The sequence below is a fragment of the Hyperolius riggenbachi genome, chromosome 3, assembly GCF_040937935.1.
Source record: "Hyperolius riggenbachi isolate aHypRig1 chromosome 3, aHypRig1.pri, whole genome shotgun sequence".
Taxonomy (NCBI): domain Eukaryota; kingdom Metazoa; phylum Chordata; class Amphibia; order Anura; family Hyperoliidae; genus Hyperolius; species Hyperolius riggenbachi.
Genome location: NC_090648.1, coordinates 425,477,766 through 425,502,786, shown reverse-complemented (window position 1 = coordinate 425,502,786; position 25,021 = coordinate 425,477,766). Strand labels below are relative to the sequence as shown.

The window sequence follows — 25,021 nt, the reverse complement described above, 5'->3', positions numbered from 1 at the left end:
GAGGAGGATAGCAGTGAATGGGCTGGGGATGCTTGTGGAAGAAAGAAGATACTGCGTAAGGAAGCAAAGAATATAGAAAAGGTGATCTGCTATACATTGAGTTGTGGGCTGTATAAATAATGGGAGGGAGGCTGCTGTGCATAACAATAACATTTCTATACGCAGCTGCAACATTTCTTTCATGTATCCAGGGCCCAGATTATGTAGTGACTTAAATGTCAGTAGGCCGATCTTGATTAGAATCCTCCATTTTATAGGTAGCCAGTGAAGGGAGTGCAGGATTGGTGTTATGTGGCAGTGACAGGGTTGGTTGGTTAACAGTCTGGCAGCAGTATTCTGTATCAGCTCTAGGCGGTACAAGTCCTGTTTTGAAAGGCGGGTGTAGAGAGCATTAAAATAGTCCAGTCGGGATGTAATGAAGGCATGAAATAAGGTGGGCAGATCTTCTGGCAGGATGAGGTTTGATTTGTGCGATGGAAGGCTGCACATGTTATGGAACCTATGCTTCACATTTTAGAAGCTGCTGTACAAGAAGTGTGGTGGACATTACACTCTGGGGTCTGTCTCAGAATATTAGCAATCAGGCCAACAATGAATTTGGCTGAACAATTAGATCAAGAGCTTGGGGTGCCCTCATAGGTGTTATATACAGTAGTTGCATAAATGAACTGCAGGCAGTCAGATTGAGAGATCGTAATCTGATGCCTTAATGCATAGAAAAGGATAAGAAGCCTAGAGGAAGGTTAATGGCCAACTAAGAATGTTATTTCAAGCATACTGTATTTTTCAGACCATTACTGTATATGCTCCTGATCATCAGATGCACCTAGACTTAGAGGAAATTTAGAGGAAAAACCAGGGGAATAGAAATATACTAAACCTGGTACGTTCATGGTGAAGGGACATTTTGTGGATCTTCCCCCCAACCATGACGTCCCCTTTGTACCTGAACGCGGGGGGGGGGGGGGGGGGATTTACAGTGGCCGCAACTTGCCAATACAGCAAAGGAACACATTGGGAGCCCAATGCCCTGCAGTATTAGGTAGCCAGAGGTGCCCCAGTATTAAGTAGGCAGAGGTCAGTACAAGGTCAGTCAGATTTAACCTCGCAGTACTTTCGAGATGTACACTCTCTAATATTAAGTGACCAGAGGTGCCCCACTAGTAGGTTGCCCCCCTCCCTTAGTATGAGTAGCAGATGTGCTCCTTTCTCATTATTGGAGGAAGATGTTACCCTCCCCCAGCATGAGTAGGAGATATACTCCCCCCCTCCCCTCAGTATTCATAGCCTGATGTGCCCGGTATTAGGTACCCCCCCATCAGTATATATATATTGTGTATATATATATATATATATATATATATATATATATAACAGATGTGCCCCCAGTATTAGGTAGTTCCCCTCAAACCCAGTATAGGTAGCCAGATGTGCACCCAGTATTAGGGAACCCCCACCCCCATTACAGGTAGTCAAATGTGCACCCAGAGTTGGGTAAACCTTCCCTCACTATAGGTAGCCAGATGTGTGTTGAAGTTTTAGGTAACCCCCCCCCCCCCCCCCAATATGCAGAGTTGCAAGTGGAGCATTATGGCATCAGCATCTCTCATCAGCCGTATCTAGCGTCCCCTCTCTATGACTGCAGCAGCGTCACATTATGAGATAAATGCAGTTGCAGTCAAACCCTTCAATGGCTGGACTTACTCTGGCATTTGACAAACTGCAGGAAATGCTAAGAAGACATCCTAAATTTGCTAATATTTCTAATGCCAAGAAATATACTTGCATTTGACAGGAACTTGATGGTGAACAAAACCTATGGGGGTTGGCGTAGCTACTCCCTACTGCTGCCCAAAACATATTTCACAAACACACATAATAACATGGTTTGCATTATAAAGGGTGTCTTTCTGCACAGGCCCCATCTGTAATGCAAGACATACACAACAACAACACATTTGTAAAGCGCTTTTCTCCCTTAGGTCCCAAAGCTCCGACTTACCTGTGAAATAAAACAGACTTCACCAGGGTGACCACATCCCGACTGGCATTGTAACCGGCGCACACAATGGCAACGTGGATCGTCTGCAAGAGGAAGAAAAAAATGTGGCGTCACCACAAATGAACATCAGAGAATTCCCTATAAAGCCTAACTACCGTCACTAATGTTCCTCTAACCTTGTTAAAGCGGACCTGAACTCAGAACTTCATCTCTGTTCTAAAAGATACGCAACAGTATAATAACCTTATAATGTGTCTTTATTACAGCTGATACAAATCCTAAAATAAATCTCCTGTATTTCTACTTCCTGCTTTCATGGAAGCAGACATGGCCTACATTCACTAAGGGCTCTTTCACACCAGAGCCCTTATTCAGCGTTTTAATGCAAAGTCTATACTTTGCGTTAACCAAGGTAAAAGGAAAGTCCATAGACTTCCATTTTACCTTTCACACCCGCATTTCGATGCATTGCGGTACGACGCACCCGGGCACATTTTATCATCGGGAATCGGCGTTTCCCTGTCGGGTTAATTGATACTACCGTCGCTACTCAGCGTCGCACTGCAGATTCCCGACGACAGCCGCAGGCTGGTCAACGCGTGCAGGAGAACGGCTCCTGCACGCGTTGTCAGATGTGAAAGAGGCCTAAGCAGTTTAGACTATACAGATGGTTTTTAGTCTTCTGATTGTTTGGTGTAATGTTTTAGACCTGGTCTAACATTCAGTAATTACACAATTCAAAGGCAAACAAGGAGTAACCACGCCCACTTTTTCTGACAGAGATTAGACCAGCTAATCAGACACTTGAGGAAGGGTGATGCCCGAAACATGTCGTGTATTATGTCATGCTTGGTTTCCTGTGAATACAGTGGTTGAAAAAGCCTTCTGAGTGCGGTCTCTGATTTCTATGAGCTTATTTCTGACGGTAAAGTAATTCAGTGAGTTATTTTAGATGTGAGGATGGAACCTTTTGAATTCATTATGCATACCTCCCAACATTTTAAACGAAGAAACCGGGACACTGGCCACACCCCTAACCACACCCCCAACCACACCCCCAAGACACGCCTACCATCGTTTTTTTAATATATTTTTTTTATTAATATTTATGCCCTTATTCTTTTTTTTTTGATTAAATATACCCTCATACACCCTGCCCGTGGGTGGGGAGGAGGGTAAGGGTGACCGTGGGTGGGGAGGAGGGTGAGGATGGGTGCCAAAAAATGATCGAGGCGCCAGCCGCGCGTGGTATGCGGGATGCGGCCATATCATTACTACCTCCCTCCCTCCCTTGAGATCTGCCCCCGTGTCCCCGTTAGCAGAGTGCGCAGCGAGCGGAGCGGGCTGTCATCTTACCTCCGTCCATGCACGCATACCGATGTCTTTCTCCAGCTTCCTGCTTCCTGTGACGTCACAGGAAGCAGAGTGAAGCCGGACATCGGTATGCGTGCATGGACGCAGGTAATGACAGCCCGCTCTGCTCGCTGCGCACTCTGCTAACGGGGACACAGGGGGGGCAGATCTCAAGGGAAGGAGGGAGGGAGGTAGTAATGCTATGGCCGGCATCCCGCATATCACTTAGGCGCGGCTGGCGCCTCGATCATTTTTTTTTTACTGCTGCCCACTGCCGCCAGGACTTGGGGGGCTCATACCGTGACAGCGGGAGAGCCCCCCCAAATCGTGACAGTCCCGACGAGATCGGGACGGTTGGGCCCTCTGCATTATGCAGGAGTTTAAGGAATACTATCGATTCACATATTTATTTCAATTGACACAGGAATTGTTTGGGAAGTGCTGCTAAGTACTGGTGTACACATTTTAGTAGCAACTTCTTTGTTTACTGTTAGCAAAATACATTCAAACTTTACTGACAAACTGATGGCTGATTGAGCCATGAGGAGAGGGGAAATTCCCCTCACACTTCATCAGTTAACTCTATGTGTAGCTCTGTGTGTGACAGAGAGAGACAGGACACAGGAGCTGCAGCTGTTGGGAACTCTGTTTCTGACTGAAGTGTCTGAAGAGAGCAGAGGAAATGTAACTAATTCTCACAGCTTTTCATACTGTTTTTGCTTTCAGAGTTTTATAAGTTTGATATTTTCTTTCTGTAGTCTGATATGCAACTCTGGCTGTGCATTGAAGCAGACACCCCTTCTGCAATTGATTTGTCCCAATATAGCTAAATCCTACCCTCAATAAATTCCAGTTTTTGCCTCTGATATTTAACATGAAAAGTAGGAAAATGTTTACACAGCTACTTGTTTGTGAATTGCATCCATTGATCATTTCCCCTGCTTTACCCACCTAATTACCAAATGGTTTAGACCAGATCTAAAAACAGGTCTAAAACATTTGGTAATAGTGAATTCCCCTTTGATGTAACTGACCAAACCATCAGTAGACTAAAAACCATCAGCAGACTAGTCTAAACTGCTTAGTGAATTGAGGCCATATTGGCAATATCCTGTGCTTTCAAATGAGCTTGTCTGCCCTATCTGCTGTTGCAGTCAGGTGACAAAGGAGAGAGATTAAATTACAACTTGTGCTTAGTCACAGATGAGGGGGAATTAGACAGGCTGAACCGTCTAAAAAATTACAGGGTGCATGTATCTGTATTCCTTCTGTCCTGTACAAGAGTTCAGGTCCACTTTAAGCACTTGTTTTATTGTAAAAAGTAGAATTTATCTGCATAGATGATCCTTGTTGGGCTACACTACACTACATGTGATTAAGATTTTTTTATAAAATCCGATTTTTTATTTCGATTAAGAAACGTAGCAGTACTTTTTTTTAATCGGAATCAGAAATGTAGTGTGCAAGAGGGCTGAAGCCCCTTTCACACTAGCACATTACAGCGCTCTCTGTCGCTGCTGGTTCACCGCTCCCCTTCGCATGGTCATTAGTTTCTAAGAGACTGACTTCACTACCTGTAGTGCAATGCGGCAGAAGTGGTTGCGAGGACACATAGGCAACACAGACTCTGTAGTTTATTGCCAAGCAGTACAAGGGGTACCGCATGGCAGGCATTTGCATTGTAGTCAAGGGCAAAGCAAAAATCTATTTAGATTGATGCCGTGGCGATACGGTGATCGTGTGCCGATTGGCCTAAAAAACAGAGACATACTTCCTGTCCAGCAGGAGGTATGCATTTTACACTGTCAGTGCCTTATGTCGCGGGGTAATCTGCAAGGGGAAATGGTGTAATGCGATTGTTCTGCTGTGGCCTCCCCTGCGGCAGAACAATCGCATGGCACTATATGTGAAATATACCGTCAGGACTGAGACTTTTCACCAACTGTTTGCCACACAGACTTTCAAATATTTACAATAACATCTTTTTAGAGACCTTGCAATCTGAACAGCATGGTAACAGCCGCTCCCATGGTAACAAGGGAACTCTTAGCAAAGTGTAGAGGAAAAAGAATTTGTACTAATATATATGTGTTACGTTAAAGAGCACAAGTAGCAATACATACAAAGCAGGATACCCATTTTTACCTTAATTATCCTGGTTTTAATATTGGATACAATATTTTATAACTATGTACTGCAGTATTTTGGTATGTAGCCCCACTCTCCCAGTGATACTGGTTTGATGCCATGTAGCCTTCAGTCCCAGAGCACTCTGTGTTGATTCTACACACTTCAGGGATGGAGAGAGTATTTTCCAGGCATGCAACTCACCAGTAGTTAAGATGTCAGCACCACTGATACATTTAAGAACAAATGAGGTGAGATTTTACAATAAGCAAACATTGACTAAATCATTTATGAAAAAATAAGCATTTCTTCATACATTAAGTTACATTCAGTGATGTTCCTATTCTTCCACCTTCAGCTATGGCAGTTTACTGCTGTGACACTGTATAGGCTGGATAGATCTGACCTTTATGTGAAGTCTGGAGTGCATAGACATTATTTTGGAGTAGTCACTCTCAACTCATCAACAGGTGGCAGCCCTGCAAGGCAACTTTACTAGTTACTCTGTACAAAGCGAACGGAGCGGTTCAGAGTAAGTAATGACAGATAGGTCAGTTTGCTAAAATACTTAAACTATATACAGATGATATGCTAAGGCTCAGGCCGGAAATCCACAGTTCCGAGTGGTAACCCCGAGCCTGAGCCATGGTAGCTGCCAGGAGGTATAGGCAGAGCCTGCGTGCAGCTAGTGATTGTAACTCACCTCCCCCGGGATCCAGACGCTGGCAGCCATTCTTCTTTCAGTACCCAGAGGTTCTGGATCCCTCTGGTGAGATTTCCATCATAGAACAGCCAACAATCTCACCACAGGGGTACAGCGCCACCTGTTAGACGGAGGAAGAAATGCAGCGCTAAATCCAGGTTATATGCAGGGGCTATTGTAGATTTTTCTAGCGGTATATTATTTTCCTCCTTTTAAGGTCTAAAAGCGTGTGAAAAAATGGCACCACTTTTTAGACCCTCAAATCTGAAGTATTCATACCGCCAGGGAGGTTAAATGACCTGCAGCAGAAATTCTTTTACACGCTAGATTTTCTTCCAAGAGGCCCAGAACAACCACCCCAGCTAAGTACAGTTTAGCACTTTTACACTTGGCACAGTGCGATTGTGAATTGTTATAGTCATGGTGCAACCAAATCAAATTAGTGAGGCACACTTTCCATTGAAAATATGCCTCACATCAGGGAGATACATGCAAGTTGGTCAGTAACGCACTGCATGTAATGTGTTACCGCATCAGGACCTGCCGCAATGCAGCATACTTCGTTCAGTGTGATAGGGCTATCCCTGGTCCTGCAACGGGATGCAGCGTTTTCGGTTTGCGGTGATGCAGTAGGTGTAAACGGGGCCTAAATTACAAAACAGCTTAATGCACTGATGTGTTTTATCAAATTTCTAACAAAAGTTTCGCTTTTCTTTAAATGTTTTGAAGTCAACCTAATCAGAAAATGGTCAGAAATGCGTATGGGGAATTTTCTAGAAGTCCCAAATTCCTCTTTAATAATGACAAAACAGCAAAGTCATGAAAAAAAGTAGAGGACAGGGACAAATTTCCCTGAACTGATGATGAAAGCCTGACAGAAATAATCTTGTATCTCTCTCATAATGAACGCACAGCCATTAAACTGCCGCAGGGTCCCCCGGCCGTCACTCGGTGCATATGCAAACAGACGTTCACCTAATAGCTGGGCCCCCGCTCACTATGCGGGATTGGCGCTCATTATCCTGACCGCAAATCATGAAGGGAATAACATTCCAGATCCAGATAATGCTATTCTGCTAAATGATGGTCTGAATTCCCTCTGGAGGCTCAGATGGAGCTAATCAGGCATAGAAATGTACAAAAAAAGCCTAAAAAATGCAAAAAGAAAAAAAAAAGCTGTTTTTTTTTGCCAGGGATTGCCTGAAGGTGCACGATCTCAACATGACAAAGAAAACGTCTGTTTTCACGCAACCTCAGATCTAATCTGAGCAGCGTAATTGTGTTCAGAAGGCCAAACTTTGCCTCTCCTTGGCGGGAGCTCGTTGGATGTAAATATTAGCTGCCTCGCTCTGGCCAACGGACTGCAATTACTTCACTGATCAGCTGTTTGTTTTGATTTCCTGCTCAGGGCAAGAAGCTACTCGTAACTATAGAAACTGATAATACAAAATGGCTGCTGTGGTTTCAGTAGGAACAGGACAAGCCAAGTGCACAGCGGGAAGGTGTTCCAGCATCCATATTGGTAATGATAATGCAGATTTGAGGTTGTTTTTGTCTCTGCCTGGAAATAACTTTACAAAGAGATTTACGGCTATCAAAGTCCCCATTTTTGACAATATTATTGTTTCCTGTCTAAACAGGAAGTGTGGCAAATCTGTCCAACAGAAGAAAAGGCAATTAGATTGAATGTTTGTGTACTGGGCTTACAATCGGTTATATTTTTATTGCTGTCCTTTTACTTTCTCCCTGGTGCACCCAGAGTTCATGTTTGCATCAGTTGATCACAGGGCCTGGAGGCATGGGGAATTCTTCCTAGCTGGGACACAGACAGCAGGAACAACATGACAAATACACTTCGGTAAGAATCACAGTGGAGCATTGTGGCATCACTGTAACACAGAACATCACATTGCAATGCAAAAGTAATGTGGCGGTGACAGTGTGACCGTTGTGTGCAATAGTTTGGGGTGCAGTACCCCAACACACTCCATGCAGTACATTTAGCACATAATGCTATGTGTATATCTGTATACATATAAAATAAAGGTGCCATTTAAAAAGGGCGCCTGGCCACTAGGAGCCGTAGATCAGAGATCCAACAGAGGATCTCTGTGTGGGTGACTTGCTGATCAAGTTCCCTTTAAAGGATACCCGAAATGACCTGTGACATGATGATATAGACATGTGTATGTACAGTGCCTAGCACACAAATAACTATGCTGTGTTCCTTTTTTTCTTTCTCTGCCTGAAAGTGTTAACTATCAGGTATGCAAGTGGCTGACTCAGTCCTGACTTAGACAGGAAGGACCCTCACTGATAAAAAATTCCAACTATAAAACACTTTCCTAGCCAAAAAAGGCTCCTGAGAGCAAGAAAGAGGTAAAAAAGGGGAATTTCTTCTCAGTGAGGGTCACACTGTAGTCACTTTCTGTCTGAGTCAGGACTGAGTCAGCCACTTGCATACCTGATAGTTAACTCTGTCTGGATGGTGTAATGGTTAAGGGCTCTGCCTCTGACACAGGAGACCAGGGTTCAAATCTGGGCTCTGCCTGATCAGTAAGCCAGCACCTATTCAGTAGGAGACCTTTGGAAAGTCTCCCTAACACTGCTACTGCCTATAGAGCGCGCCCTAGTGGCTGCTGCTCTGGCGCTTTGAGTCCGCCAGGAGAAAAGCGCGATATAAATGTTATTTGTCTTGTCTTGTCTTTCAGGCAGAGAAAGAAAAAAAGGAACACAGCATAGTTATTTGTGTGCTAGGCACTGTACATACACATGTCTATCTCATCATGTTACATGTCAGCTCGGGTATCCTTTAAGCAGCGCCTCTATGGCTCTCTTGGAGAGTCTTACTGATATTGGATGCACAGCACCCAGTTTATGGCCCTGGCGCCACCATAGCAGGTAATATATTGCATACTATGGCAATGAAACAAATCTGAAGTCCTAGGAAAGAAAAAACTAAACACTTATCTCTGTAGAGGGAAGCTTGTGGATGCTCTCCTTGACCCCACTGCTGGTGGCCGGGAGCCTCTACTTCTTGTTGGCCTGGTTCAGTTCAGTGCAAGAGTGTAGCCGTACTGTGCCTGTGTGAGTCCATGCCATGCCTGAGCAGCAGCAAGAAGCCGCAGCTTTTTCTTCCATGCAGAAGCGGCTTTGTGCTACTTCGCAGGTACAGCCAGGATTCACAAAGCAAGGGAAACCTGATTTGAGAGAAGTCTGGGGTGGATTTTAGTCATGACCAATGTCTTGTGAGAGCAGATGTGATTAATTTCCATAGACTTTAATTGTAGCCATCAGCAGCAAATATTGTGTCTGGAAAAGCCATGCAAGACGGTCTTATCGGCTTGTCTCTGTTCCGAAAAATGATCCGTTTTTATGTCTAGTGTGAAGCCGAAGAACTTTTTTTGTTTTTTATGTATTCATTCCCATTGGGGAATAATTTCCTTACTTCCTGCTCAGACAAAAAAAAGGTAAACAACTTTAACAGGGCAGTTAGGGTAACAAGTAAAACCCTTTTTGGTAGAGAATGGCAGAGCCAAGAACTCCTGGGGTCATATTTCTGGAAAGGCACAAAGGTCCGGTCCTTGGGCGCCTGCTACCCAGGGGAGAAGCTGGCCAAAGAACAGGGGTCCCTGCATGTACAATTGGATGCTGCAGAAGGAAAAGGGAGGCTACAAATATGGAGCAACACATGGAACAGGCGATCTGCTGCTCAGGAGAACCATACATGCTAAAGAGGGGCTGCTGTACATGGATGTCACACGCTGAAATGGGTGCCAAACGTGAAATGGGAGGGGTGCTACACATCTGAAAAAAGAAAAAAGAATTTGGCCTAGGGGCGAAAAACTTGTAAATCCAGCCTTGTCCATCACATATGTACTTTAGTCCCTATTTCTTGTTCCTGGATTGCTGAGGTTGGCATTCAAGTCATGCAGGCCCAGAGAGGACCCAGGGACAGGAGGTGAGGACAGACCGCATCAAAATCCCAAAAACATTTTGAAGCCCTTTGTAACTTATAGGAATTTATGTAAGCAGTAAGCTTTTCCTGGAGTTACACTCCGCATTCTGTATTCTTCCTTCTGAGTAAAGTCTAGCCGCCTCTCAGAGATCGAAGTTTCCTGTGTCGGTAAAAGTCATCCGTTATCCACATAATTGCGCTGAGGTGGAGGCGCTCTGCAGCTGCTTGCTGGCCCACCGGAGACCATTTTGTTCAAACTATTTTAATTGAGGTATAATACAATTATGGTGCCAGGCGGTTATTGCTGGAAAATTGCATTCTGGTAGAGGAGGAGATGTGTTCTGCATCCCCCATAATGAGCTTAACGAAAAGAAAATGAGAATCATGCCATTTCCTTAACGATTATGGGAGAAAATAAACAGAGAAAAAAGTGGAAACGCTGGAGGTGCTATAGATAGAAGACGGGGCGCGGCTGGATGTGACTCGTGCCTCTTACCACTGCCAAATGGGAGGTCGGACCCACAGAGCCTCATTTATTAAGCCCATGTAAATGGCATAAGGGAAGACGCGTTTGTTGGGCAAGTGCTAAATAAAGACGTGCATTGGGATTGGGGAACGAAGACAACCGCAGTGTTACCGCTGTCCTAACACTACGCTAAACAGAAATTTACCTTCTTAAAGTGAAACCGAGGTGAGAGTGATATGAAGGCTGCTGTATTTATTTCCTTTTAAGCAATACCAGTTGCCTGGCTGCTCTGCTGATCCTCTGCCGCTAATACTTTCAGCCACAGACCCTGAACAAGCATGCAGCAGATCAGGTGTTTCTGACAATATTGTCAGAACTGACAAGATTAGCTGCATGCTTGTTTCTGGTGTTATTCAAACACTACTGCAGCCAAATAGATCAGCAGGGTTGCCAGGCAACTGGCATTGTTTAAAAGGAAATAAATATGTCAGCCACCATATCCCTCTCACCTTGTGAGTATTCAGGTTGGAGTGAGCATATGAGGTCTCTCACAATGAATCACTGCTGAATATGAATGATGTGTCTTGTCTACCTCCTTACATTCCATTCCTAGGCGTTCTGGTTCACCATGAGCTTGCTGGACAATCTGTAACTCTGGGTGTTTTAAAGGGGAACTGAAGAGAGGTATACGGAGGCTGTCATGTTTATTTCCTTTTAATCAATACCAGTTGCCTGGCAGCCCTGCTGGTCTATTTCTCTGCAGTAGTATCTGATTAAAACCAGAAACAAGCATGCAGCTAGTCTTGTCAGATCTGACTTATAAGTCTGAACCACTGAAACACCTGGTCTGCTGCATGCTTGTTCAGGGGCTACGGCTAATAGTATTAGAGGCAGAGGATCAGCAGGGCTGCCAGGCAACTGGTTTTGTCTAAAAGGAAATAAACATGACAGCCTCCATATACCTCTCTCTTCAGTTCCCCTTTAAGTCCTACCTCATAGCACCATATCAATCCATGCCATGCACTGAGGAGGGCCAACCAGTCTGAAACAGTCTGTATTCATGTTGGCTTAGTGAGTCTCTGTAAAGCTAACACATCGCTCCATTCCAGCAGTTCTGAACGTGTGTTTGGCTATCAAGAACAACAAAGAGACAATTTGCATATTCAGCAGTGATGCATTGTGGGAGACCTCATATGCTCACTCCAACCTGAATAATCTCAAATACCTTCAAATTTCTGTTACAAAAAAACAAATGACTCTAAGGCAGGCATGGGCAAACTTGGCCCTCCAGCTGTTAAGGAACTACAAGTCCCACAATGCATTTGCCTTTATGAGTCATGACTGTGACTGTAAGACTCCTGCAATGCATTGTGGGACTTGTAGTTCCTTAACAGCTGGAGGGCCAAGTTTGCCCATGCCTGCTCTAAGGGCTCTTTTGTTCTTGCAAACGCAAGCGATTGCTGCTTGTCACTATTTTTTTACGCAATCGCAATTTTGCACATGCAGTGCACTTGCATTGCAAAATCGCGGTAAACATCGCTTTTGTAAAAATCGAATCGCGGTAGTGGAAAATACCTACCACAATTCCTATGTGAAAGCGGCAACCCTAGTGATTAAAAAACCACTTGCGATTTGTGATTATGCGATTCAGCATCGCAATCGCTGTAAGTGTAAAAGGGCCCTTATGGTGCCCATACACGGTACAATAAAAACATTTGATTTTCCTGTTTATTCAACCAAAACGATCAAATCGGAAATAATCTTTTTTTTTCAAGAAAAACGAACGATTATCCTGTTTTTTCAAGAAAAATCTGATCTAACATGTTGAAAAAAAATCTTTATATTCGATCTAACAGAACTAACGAACTAAATTATCTAATCGAAAAAAAGGAAAAAATTGTACCATGTATGGGCACCATTAGAGGTTTAAAAGGCAGCAGCTGGCTGTACAATACCAGTACGGACCTGTTTCAGGCAGGTCTTAAGCTGGTCCTTAAGTCACGCATGAGAGGCAGCTGAAAAGCTGTTATGAATCATCTGGTAATGAGATAATTTATGTGCAGTTTCGTGTACAGGTGTTCATTTATTCACATCATTAGTTGTTCATTTATGCACCGAATTAGTTGCTAATTAACGGCCAAAAAGTTTCTCACTCTTTAGAGTTTTGAATCACGAGGTAAAGTCAAGTCAGCAAAAAATGTATACTTATGAGATAAAACAGGTGTTAAAGGCACTAAGAAAGTTAAATGAATCAGCCCCATCACGGCACACAACAGGAAGCAGCACTAAGCTTATCCACCATATCTGAGAGAGTCATTAGAGGCCTTCAACTGAGAAGTGAGAGCAGACGCTCGCAAAGAGAATACAAATAAATAACTGGAGAAACTGCCATTCTATGCAGGTAATTGCTAATTTGCCAGCATCTCAGCAATCCTTGCGGTGATTGAATAGGATCGGCAAGAGATGCAAACATTAGCCTAGCAGCAACACAAAATGTACAGGATTTGTACTCCACACTTACATTATTATACATATACAGTACATTATATTACAAATATTGTATTGTTAGTGTTCAGATTCAGCTTATTGAAATTTGGACACACAAATTCACCCGCCACCACACTTCAGCACCCAAACAGGTGGACAGTCAGGGGAGTTCACTTATTTGCACTTCACGTTGCACAGGGCCGGATTTAAGCCAAGGCCTCCTAGGCCATGGCCTAGGGCACCCCAGGAGCAAGGGGACCAAAGCAGCAGGCTAAACTGGTGCAGCATTTGCAAGCTTGCAAATGCTGCAGTGCAGGGAGATCAGGCGAGCGCCTGACCGCGGTACTCTGCTGCCAGCCGCCTGTGCAGTGACCATCCCTGCTCTTACAGGATGTTGGTGTTGTGGCCGGCGGCTATGGACTTGGGCAGCATTGCAGTTTTACAAGCGGAGGATGTGGAATAGCAGCTGCCAGTCAATCACATTTTTGCTCGTCTCCAACGTAGAAGCTTCCTCTTCCTTTCTGAATCACTGGTAACATGCTAGCAAGTCACAAGTGAGAGATGTTGGTTGGAGGGACAGATATACAGCAGTGGCTGATGGAGACGGAGGGGAAGAGGAAGCTTCTGCAATGGAGCTGAGCAGAGAGGTGACACTGATGGCTACTGCAGTGTGGAGGGGAGCTGCTTACCTATACAGAAAGGTCGGAGTGGGAAAGGGAGGGATTAAGGGAGTCATCTGGCTGCCTATACTTGAGGGGGAGGGGTCACCAGGCTACCTATACTAGAGGGAAAGGGGGAGGGGTCATCTGGCTACCTATACAGAAGGAGGGCAGCTGGTGACAGTGGCCTTGGGCAGTAAGGAGTACAAATCCGGCCCTGACGTTGCAATTCATTTGACTCCGTCCACTTTTCTGGGTGCTGAAGTGTGGTGCCAGACAAATTCGGGTTTCTGAACTTCAATGACCCGAATTCAAACACCAACACTGGTCCCTATTATATTCCAGGGCTAGTCTTTAGGGGGAAGGCAACTGATTACTTTGTTTTTATGTGAATATAAAGCATACAGTAAAGTAAACCTGACGTGAAAATACATTGAGATAAACAATTGCTTCGATAGTCCTAATCCTAAGGAAGGGTTCACATTTGTTCGAGCAGAAAACATGCATTTCTTTCAAAAAAATAGCACTGTCAACGGGATGAGAAGCTAGAGCAACCACCCAGGTGCTTTCAAAATATGTACTGATAGCGTGTAATGCTCCAAACATTAACATTGCTAATGCAAATTCACTATCATATACCCTTATAAATGGGAGTCTAAAATAGAGCTTTAGAAGACCACTATCACAATATAACATTTAAAATACACACATATAAAATGTACATTTCTCCCAGACTAAAATTCACTATAAATGACTTTTCTTCCTGTGTTGCTTCCACTTACAATAGATATTAAAAAGCTGACAGACCTGACATATTTTTGGACTGTTCAATCGCACCATGGATTATTCTCAGTATTTCCTTTATTCATTACAAAAGCACTCCCTGGAAAGGATCTTCACAAAAGAGGTCAGCCAGTTTCTGTACTCGTAACACCCTTTTTATTTATGAGAATCCTCCATAAGGTGATGGACAAGTTTGGAACTTGACAGATTTGTAAGATTTTCGCTACCTACAGTGTCAGCGACATAAGAAAATAGTGATTTATAGTGCATTTTACTCTGAGAGAAATGTGTATATGTATGTATTCTAAGGCCTCTTTCACAGTAAGACGTTGCGCTTTGGTGCGACGTTAAAGTCGCAACGCAAATTACAATGCAATGCCCCGAAAAAGTCGCAACGCAACTTAACCTCCTTAGCGTTAACCCCGTGTGTGACACGGGGTAAACCGCCGGAGGGTGCCGCTCAGGCCCTGCTGGGCCGATTTACATAAATTTTTTTTTGCTGGACGCAGCTAGCACTTTGCTAGCTGCGCCAGCACACTGATCGCCGCCGGCCCGCGCCCGATCGCCGCTATCCGATGCGGCGCGCCCCCCCCCCCCCAGACCCCGTGCGCTGCCTGGCCAATCAGTGCCAGGCAGCGCCGAGGGGTGGATCGGGACTCCCAATGACGTTGCTGACGGCGGTGATGTCATCCCGCCCCGTCGCCATGGCGACGGGGGAAGCCCTCCAGGAAATCCCGTTCTTTGAACGGGATTTCCTGATCGGAGATCGCCGAAGGCGATCGAAGCGGGCGGGGGGATGCCGCTGAGCAGCGGCTATCATGTAGCGAGCCCTGGGCTTGCTACATCATTTTAAAAAAAATAAAATAAAAAAAACTGCTGCGCTGCCCCCTGGCGAAATTTTTCATACCGCCAGGGGGGTTAATGCCCCGTTATCGTCGCATACAGTAGAGCATACAGGCAATGAAAAGTATGCTTCCAAGTCATTACTGAGCATGTGCAAACAGTCCAACGCAGCTAATAACGTGTATAAAGCACATGCTGCAGCACTTGCTAATAACGCTACACGTTACACACAAACGCAACGTGTGCACTGTGAATGTCGCACAGACTTAGTATTGCTGTGTGTTAGTCTGCGTTGGTACATTTTCTAACGTGCGACTTTAACTTCGCACTGTGAAAGAGGCCTCAATGTTACAACGTTTTGTGATAATAGCAATAGACCACTGTCTCTACTCACTATCGCAGTGGTCTATCGCTATAATCTGTCCAGTGTGGAGTGACCCTTTCATTGCTGCGATCCCCTGAGTACTATAAACTTCCCATGTGAAGCACAGTGGTTGATTGCTATTTGGTAAGAATGTTTTGGGGTAGTTGACCTTTTGGGTCTCCAGGCAAAAATATAAGGTTATGCTATATTTATTTTCCAATCCCTATTCTATACATTTCCAAATGAAAGCTGAAATATCAATATGTCTCTACATACCAGAGCATTACCCCAATAAAGCTCGTATGATGCACTACACACAATGATAAATCCTAACAATGGTATTGGAGATAATGAAAGATAAAGTTTTGCGAAAGGACCGCATAGTGTGCACAGGAAACACGGCTGGTTCCTGATAAGGCCACAGAGTCCTTTGTGTAATGCTGGGTACACACCATGCGTTTTCCCGCTCGATCCGCGGGTCGATCGGGATCGATTTAACTATTTCCGACGTGCTCGAATTCGGGCTTCGATCGTTCCTGCCGTCGATTTGCATGTTAAGTATGCAAAATCAACGGCAGGAACGATCGAAGCCCGAATCGAGCATGTCGGAAATAGTCGAATCGATCCCGATCGACCCGCGGATCGAGCGGGAAAACGCATGGTGTGTACCCAGCATAAGGCAGCTTCTGCACAAAGGGGCAGATGGACATAAAGGTAGGGTGGGTGAATATAGAATAGGGAGGCTGAAAATGGGGAGCAGAACATGGAAGAGGAGAAGATCTGCTCAAGGAAGAGATAAAATAAAGAGCTGCTGCACATGGAAAAGGGGGCAGCATATGGAATGGGACAGAGTGGGCTGCTTACGTAAAGGGTTTGAATCGTCATATACAATCACATGGGCACCAGTTGCCAACAACTTCCTTTTAATAGCAATAGTGAAGACATAAGATAGCGTTACAGCTGTGCACAAGCTGGTACATCACCCGTCCAGGTAACTAACTGCTCCCACAGAGACCCTCGGTCAACAACTGTCTCGCACCGGGTGCTTCATCACAGAGGGTGATTGCTACATATGGAAGAGGTAATAGTAGTACAGAGGCGCCAACAGGGTAAAAACAATATTTCTTTAAAATGGATAAAATATAGTAGGTAGCAGTGGACTTACCCCTTCAAAACAGATACAAAAAAATTGCAGTTTAAAGCAAAAATCAGTTTATTTACATACTCCGCACAAGGTGCAACACGTTTCACGAGTATATCCTACAGAGGCGCCAGGCTATGTACCGGACCACATTGGTGATATGCTCCTATTTATTGCCTGAGGAAGTGGGATATACCTGCGAAACGCGTTGTACCTTGTTCGGAGTATGTAAACTGATTTTTGCTTAAAACTGTCTGTTTTGGAGGGGTAAGTCCACCGCTACCTACTTCATTTTATCCATCTTAAAGAAATATTGTTTTTACCCAGTCGGCGCTTCTGTACTACTATTGCAGTTGTTTCCACCCCTGGTGGAGGGGAATGCTTCCTTTTTCCCGATCTACAGAGAGCGACTTCTTAATCCTGAGTGGGGACAGGACTAATCTCCTCACCTGCCTTCATAGTGGTTACCTGGACCTAACCCATGTTTGTGAATATAACCTATCTATACTTACCTTCCATACCCAATTTACAGTACATACTACACTATACTGGGCTCTCGGCGTCTTCTCTTATATATGGAATGGGAGCTATACAATAACATTTGTCAGCTGCACATCAAAGGGCAGACACGAGAAAGTTGGCCTAAGGGTAGTGGTTTGGCAATAGGAGATGCAATGGTTATGATTGTACTGGGAACCCCAGAAGAGAGGGGCCCACTAGGAGCCCTCCTTCAACTGTGTTATTAAATCTCCATTGATACTATGCTAAAAATGATGATTATGTCTATGTGCATTCTATACTAACTGTTCCTCTCCCTTGCTTAGACTTCTCTGTCACTGTTGGCAGGTTTAGATGCTACATATCTAATTATTTGTATTATAATTATTTAGTATTTATATAGTGCCAACATCTTCCGCAGCGCTGTACAGAGTATATTGTCTTGTCACTTAAAGTGAACCTCCGGACTAAAAATCTACTCAGCAGAACTGAAAAGGCTTGGTGTTTAACAGTTTCACAGCGTCAGAACTTTGTTTTTTTTACCAAAGCATAATTTTTAGCTAAGCTCCACCCATCAAAGAAAACTGCCCAGGCTTTTTTTCCCTGATGCTGTGCAAAGCATGATGGGATTTCCTATGTTGTTATTCATGTTGCCTAGCAACTGGGAGGGGTGATCAGCACACAGGACAGTTGGGAACGGTGTCTCATGCTCCCTGTCACCTCCTTTCAACCAAAAACATGGCTGCCCTCATGAAATCAAACATTTGCCTGTTCTTTTAAAACAGGGTGGGTCAGATTATATTACCTATCTATTTTAATTAACATAACTAATGTAACTTAATGACAGTATGTTTGTTTAGGCTGAAGTTCCTCTTTATCTGTCGGCTCACAATCTAGTACCTACCATAGTCAAATGTCTATGTATGTAACGTGTAGTGTATGTATCATACTCTAAGGACAATTTAGGAGGAAGCCAATTAACTTATCAGTATGTTTTTGAGATGTGGGAGGAAATCAGAGTGCCCAGCGGAAACCCACACAGACATGGAGAGAACATACAAACACACACACACACACACAGTTGACAGTAGTTCACTGGTCTCCAATAGACTTCATTTGCTTCCAGAGAACCTTCCCATGAACACCAGCAATATGATTAAACACCATGATAGCCAGCTGCACTAGCAGGAAATAAACCCATCGAGCAGCAGCCAGGATGAACTCCATTGTGACATATTTAGCAGCCACTTCTGGCAAATAAAAATAGCTGTGCCTACAATATCATAAATAAGCAATACATAATGATTGCTTTTCCATCTCCTTCCCTGTATCCCCTCCCCTTCAAAGGTCAGTCAAACCTCTCTCTCGCTCTTTCTCCAGCACAGCTACCTTATTCCTGGCACTGAATGAGTAATCCTGTGACTCATGCTTTATTTAAAAGCAGAAATTGGTATATCCAGTTAAATTCCTGAAGATTCTCCGGCGATAACAAAAAGAAAACCAGCGCTTTGGGCATTATCCGAAGGATTTACAGAAAGATGCCTTTTGTTTTCCTCTACAATCATTTTCAAAGAATAAACAAAACTTCAAAATGCCAGCGTAATTTCATCCGTAACGCGCGCGGAGCCAGGATACGTGGGGATACAGGCATAATTATGTCGGGGGCTTTGGAGGCGAGCGGATCCCAGAGCTCGCACCTGAACAATACAGTAGACATCGCATCTCTGTCCTTTTCAGAAAACATAATCTGTACATAAAGATGAAGCCTGGCTGAATGCATAAGTATGCAGCTGTTGGGAGAGGGTTCTGCCAGGCGGGAGGGCAGCCATTTTGCTGGGGGGGTTGAAGCTCATTAAAACTGTATGATATTCTGATCTATGATTTGGCATTTGGCTACTGTTAAAGTTGTGTGTGACTTTTACCTTTGTGCGGTGTTCTCAAGGTTATCAGAGCCACACTGAGTGGATCAGCGAAACACATCTCTGTAAAAAATATTTAAAAGGATAGAAACTGCTTGGATGTGTTAGACTAACATGGAAATTAAAAAGAGTACTTCAATTATAAATTACATTTATTATAATAAAGTGTGATTTTCTCAACCCTAGGGTCCGTATTCAACATATGGTCTTAATTTCCCCGCCTTCAGTGTGAAATTGGGCCAGGGCAATTTTTTTTTTTCTTTCCAGACCATAAGTGCAAAGGATGCTGGGGGACTGAGGTCAAAACTCCACACCCATATCCTGCTCCCAGCCCACAACTACTATGAAAAGAGATGCAATCGAATCCAGGCAGACAGACAAGACATCTAAAATAAGAATTATGGCAAAGAGACATGATAAGACAGGCTGCAGCTATTCTGCTGTGACTCTTCTTCTAGTGTGTTAAGAAAAACAAAATTTTGCTTTCCTAAAACAGAAAGAATTTGCGATAATTCAGGTTGGAGTGAGCTTGAGATTTCTCCCAGAGCAACACTGCTGCATATATGCAAATTAACCATTGTACCCTTAGAAGCTAAACACACCTCCAGAACCGCTGAAGCAAACTTTTGTTTTTCTTAACATCTTAGTAAGGGGGCTTTTAGGACCATTGTAGTCCCTTACACACTCCAATGAGTTCTGGGTCACCATGAGCTTGCTGGTTAGTCTGTGCTTCTTCTAGTGTGAGAGATGTAATCTGACCCAGGTAGACCGGGGACAGGGGAGAGTAAATTCGGGCGCCTGAGGCTAGTGGACAAATCGGGCGCAGCCATTCACTCCTATAATAAATATCGTTTAATGGGCGCCCGATAGGAAAAAAGGGCGCCGGAGAAAAATAACGTTTTAAAAGCGGCGCCCGGAGACTTAATGTTTTATTACTGCTTCTCATGATTACACATTATTTAATGATTTATACATTTTTAAATATTATTTTTAAACGAAAAACAGTACAATATTTTTTCCCAAACATTATTTTTAAACGAAAAACAGTACATTTTTTTTTTTTTTTTTTTTACATTATTTTTAAACGAAAAAACCAACAGGGGGGTCTTAGGTTTAGGCACCAACAGGGGGGTCTTAGGTTTAGGCACCAACAGGGGGGTCTTAGGTTTAGGCACCAACAGGGGGTCTTAGGTTTAGGCACCAAAAGGGGGGTCTTAGGTTTAGGCACCAACAGGGGGGTCTTAGGTTTAGGCACCAACAGGGGGTCTTAGGTTTAGGCACCAACAGGGGGGTCTTAGGTTTAGGCACCAACAGGGGGGTCTTAGGTTTAGGCACTAACAGGGGGGTCTTAGGTTTAGGCACCAACAGGGGGGTCTTAGGTTTAGGCACTAACAGGGGGGTCTAGGGGTTAGGGGTAGGTACAGGGAGGGTTACTTAGGCACCAACAGGGGGGGTCTTAGGTTTAGGCATCAACAGGGGGGTCTAGGGGTTAGGGGTAGGTACAGGGAGGGTTACTTAGTAATTTTTTTTTTTAAACGTTATTATACGTTTCACTATTTAAACGAAAGATTAACGTTTTTACAATTGCCGATTTAATGCACATTATTTAATGATTTATAACTTTATAAAACATTAATTTTAAACGAAAAATACAGTACAATACATTTTTAAACGTTATCCATGCTTATCGTTAAAAACCCGGCGCCCCTTTTTCCCAGCGCCCCTTTTTAACGTACGCGGCTGGAGGGAAGGACACAATGCTGTGGGTGTACTTAGCAAGGCTTCAGCCTGAGGAGCAAGGTGAAGGCGTGGGGTCACAAAGATAAGGACAATGGGTTTGTACTAACTAACCTGATATTCTTCTCCTGGTTAGATAGCAGTGAAAAATATATGCTACCTACACTTTCATGGGATGGTTTGAGAGCTGACTGTCCAAAAGGTGGCCACATACAATACAGTTTTTGTATATTTCTTTTCAATTTGAGAACTGCTATCAATTTTTCTGATTAAGTTGAAAAATGTGACCAATGTATCACACACTCATGTTTAATTGTTCCCCAATTATGAACAAAAATGATTGAAAACTCTGACGAGTTTTAGATTAATTGACCCACAGAAGTTGAAATTTCTGTGACTCCCGATCAAGTTTTGTAAAAATAAATAAATAATTAGGCACCAGTAACAGGCATCAGAGGGGTTCTTCTTCTTTTTGTGGGGATTGCGGAAAGTTGGGGAAAATATGTTTACTTTGGAGGATGAATTTTGTTTAGCAAAGATGCTTGTATGTCAAGTTTGACATATGTTTGGCATTTAGTAGCGGAGTAAGCTACCCTTAGCTAAAAGGGTGTATAGTAGAACAAAAAAGGCAGTATGTGGGGGAAGAGGGTGTCGCGGTCACTCAACTCCCCGAGCACGACATCAGGATCGTATGAGCGTCCATGTGCATGTTTATACAAGTGCTGGCATGTACTGGCGTGCAGAAGTTCCTTCATGTGTGCATTTCAGGCCTCTGCATGGAAAGACATAGGCTCTTGCCTGATTGTGTGTACGATCGGAAGGGCATAACGCACATACAGGCTTATGCACCAAGAGGCCAGTTTAAGTGTGCGGAGAACTGGCTGCTGTAGTATTTCAGCTAGTTCTTGCGAGTGTTTTCTTTCATAACCTGATCTAGTATCTGCTTGTGTTTCTGAATGCTGCACTTTGATTGTTTGACAACCCAATTGGCTGCAGACTTCTGCTACTGCTGGACTTCACCTGGCTTAGACCCCGCCCCCCCCCTTGTTGCCAATCCCCCAGCCCTGTCCGACTACCCACTATGTTGCCAATCATTGCAATTGCAAGAACCTTGATTTGATGATGAAACCTTGGCTGGCTGAGAGAACCTTCTCCATTACTGAATGTTTTTAAGTCAGACTTTCACTGCTGCAGACTTAAAGTTTATCCTTCACATCTCCATCAATTCGGTCTTCCCGCAGGCTCTCCAGGCCCTTTTGACTTGGATTTCCTGTACTCTCTCCAGTTCAAAGCTGTCCTCTACAAGATGGTTTCTTTCTCATCAGGTAAGATGATGATGGGAGGGTTATGGGCAGGTGAGTTTGGAGACAAGAAATCACTGCCAATAATCGCCAATGTAGAGTAATATCCAAGCATGTAATCACTGATAGCCTGAGCCATGCCCAGCTGTAGGCTGAAGGGGCAGAAGAGGATTGATGCACATGTCAGTATTAACCCTGGAAGACACTAGTGGCTGTGGGCACGGTAAGGTGGAGGGATGATCTACTGCCCTCTCTGCACTAAATACCAACCAGGTTTATTTCATACATGGGCAGGGCCAGATTTATAAATCAGAGGCCCATAGGCAAATGCATTCTGGTGCCCTAAACTCCATTCCTGAGGACAGGCCACACCCCCACGTAAAAAATATTCAAAACTCTAATCCCTTCCTTATGCCACTAACTGTCCTTAGAATCTTACACTTTAATCACTGTCTCATATCATCCTTAGTGACACGAGACAAGGATTAGGGTGTAAGTGCCTAAAGTTAGTGATATAAGGCAGGGATTGGACTGTAAGCTCCTGAGGTCAGTGATCTGAGGACGGGGACTGCTTCTCCCACATAAGGCGCCTTTAGGCATGTGCCTTCAGTGCCTTATGGAAAATCCGGCCCTGTATGTAGGTATATATGGTAGCTAGCCAAAAAAAAACCTATAACAAAAAAGTGTTTTCTCTACTCTGTTATCTGAACACAATACCACATACAGCTGCTGGCAACTTGGTTAAGAACGCGTCTACAGTTTTCAGGCTCTTCCACGTTCTCCAGCGCATGCTGTTTGTTATAATTATTTCTTCTCACCCGAGAGTAATTAGGAATACATGGGATGAAGGATACCACAGAGCACACCCCTTTGTACAATCAGCGATACATTAAATTGTTGTATGACTCTCTAGTCTGTGGCACATGCTGTTCGGATTAATGCTTTCTGCTCATACTGCAACAATTCCGAGCAATGAGACAATACAGCTCGGCCCTCCCATTTTATTTAAAGGGATAATTTTACAGTAAATGTAATTGCTCCCTGTTCATCTCAATACAGCAGATCATAACATAAATAATTATCCTTTATTACCCGGCATCAAAGGAAAACACCGGTGATATAAGCTTGGTATTGTTTTTGAAAATGCAGCTCTACTTCCATTAAAGTTCTTGGACAGTTTCCGAGAGGTTTCTGCCTCGGCTCCCCTCCCCAACTGCATATAGAAAATACTAAAATATTTGCAAAAAAACATATCTAAATTCTATACTGATACCTGAAAATAGATCTTAGAATTCAACTACATCAGCAAAGCTCAAAAAACCATCTGTGTGGGAGTGTTCTCTTACCCTCTCCTCACCGAGTGATTTAGCAGCGTATCTAGTGACACAACTAAGGGCTCAAACCCAATAGCAGCCGATTCTAAGTGCTAGTGATTTGAAAAAGCCCTGTAACATATGCGGCTGGGGGCACGCAGGGTGTCTCCGCAGCCGCTTCGGTTCCCTATTCAGAGTCTTTTTCCGTTCCCTCGGCGTCTAGCACGCCGAGGACGGAATTGTCATTTGCACATAAGGTTTCTGTATCGCGCGGCCGCGCGTGTAGACAGGACCTTTATGCTGGGAGGAGGCGCGTCAGCTGACCCGCTGGTTGGCTGACGTCAGAGCAGACGTTCGCCGCTCAGGATTGGCTGATTGGAGTGGGCGCGGCTTAGAGGTATCCTCTGCTTCTTAAGCCGTTTCTGCTCACTCGCAACTCGTCTGCGGTTGCGAATACTTATGTGCTAGCACTCAGACCTTAGACTAGTATCCGGTATGCTTTGATCTGGGAGGAAACCAGGGATTTCACACAAGACTAGGAGATTGTTTACTGTATATTATTGATATTCTGTGTATGACTCTGGCTAACCTCTGACTCTGCTAATTGCTATTCGTCTTTGTACTTCTGCCCATCTGATCTAGTTGCCGAATTCCTGCCTGATTACCTACTACTCTTTTGCCTTCTGACTCTGTACTGTACCTGTCTTAGTTGCCGAACCTAGCCTGTATGATGCTCCAACTCACCAGTGGGCCCTCGCCACTGGTGAGGTATTCTAATAGTGCCCACCAGCTCCTCTGGTGAGGCTCAGCTAAACTAATCAGTTACTGTATTCTAATAGTGCCCACCAGCTCCTCTGGTGAGACTCAGCTAAACTAATCAGTTACTGTATACTAATAGTGCCCACCAGCTCCTCTGGTGAGGCTCAGCTAAACTAATCAGTTACTGTGTTCTAATAGTGCTCACCAGCTCCTCTGGTGAGGCTCAGCTAAACTAATCAGTTACTGTATTCTAATAGTGCCCACCAGCTCCTCTGGTGAGGCTCAGCTAAACTAATCAGTTACTGTATACTAATAGTACCCACCAGCTCCTCTGGTGAGGCTCAGCTAAACTAATCAGTTACTGTATACTAATAGTACCCACCAGCTCCTCTGGTGAGGCTCAGCTAAACTAATCAGTTACTGTATACTAATAGTGCCCACCAGCTCCTCTGGTGAGGTCTTGCTAAACTTATTGTTACTTTGTTCTAATAAGTACCCACCAGCTCCTCTGGTGAGGTCTTGCTAAACTTATTGTTACTGAGTTCTTATAGTGCCTACCAGCTCCTCTGGTAAGGCCCAGTCTATTGTTGCACCAAGCACTACACATA

The 25,021-nt window shown here is 44.1% G+C and overlaps 1 protein-coding gene across 4 annotated transcripts in view; it reads right to left on the bottom strand.

Moving 5' to 3' along the window:
- The window catches only part of LOC137564135 (xylosyl- and glucuronyltransferase LARGE1), a 670,081-nt gene that overhangs the window by 300,303 nt on the left and 344,757 nt on the right, over nt 1-25,021 (bottom strand). For all 4 annotated transcript variants that reach the window (XM_068277558.1, XM_068277559.1, XM_068277561.1 and 1 more), the window contains exon 4: nt 2,003-2,085. In XM_068277558.1, coding sequence (XP_068133659.1) covers nt 2,003-2,085 — 83 coding nt within the window. The remainder of the gene's footprint in view (nt 1-2,002; nt 2,086-25,021) is intronic.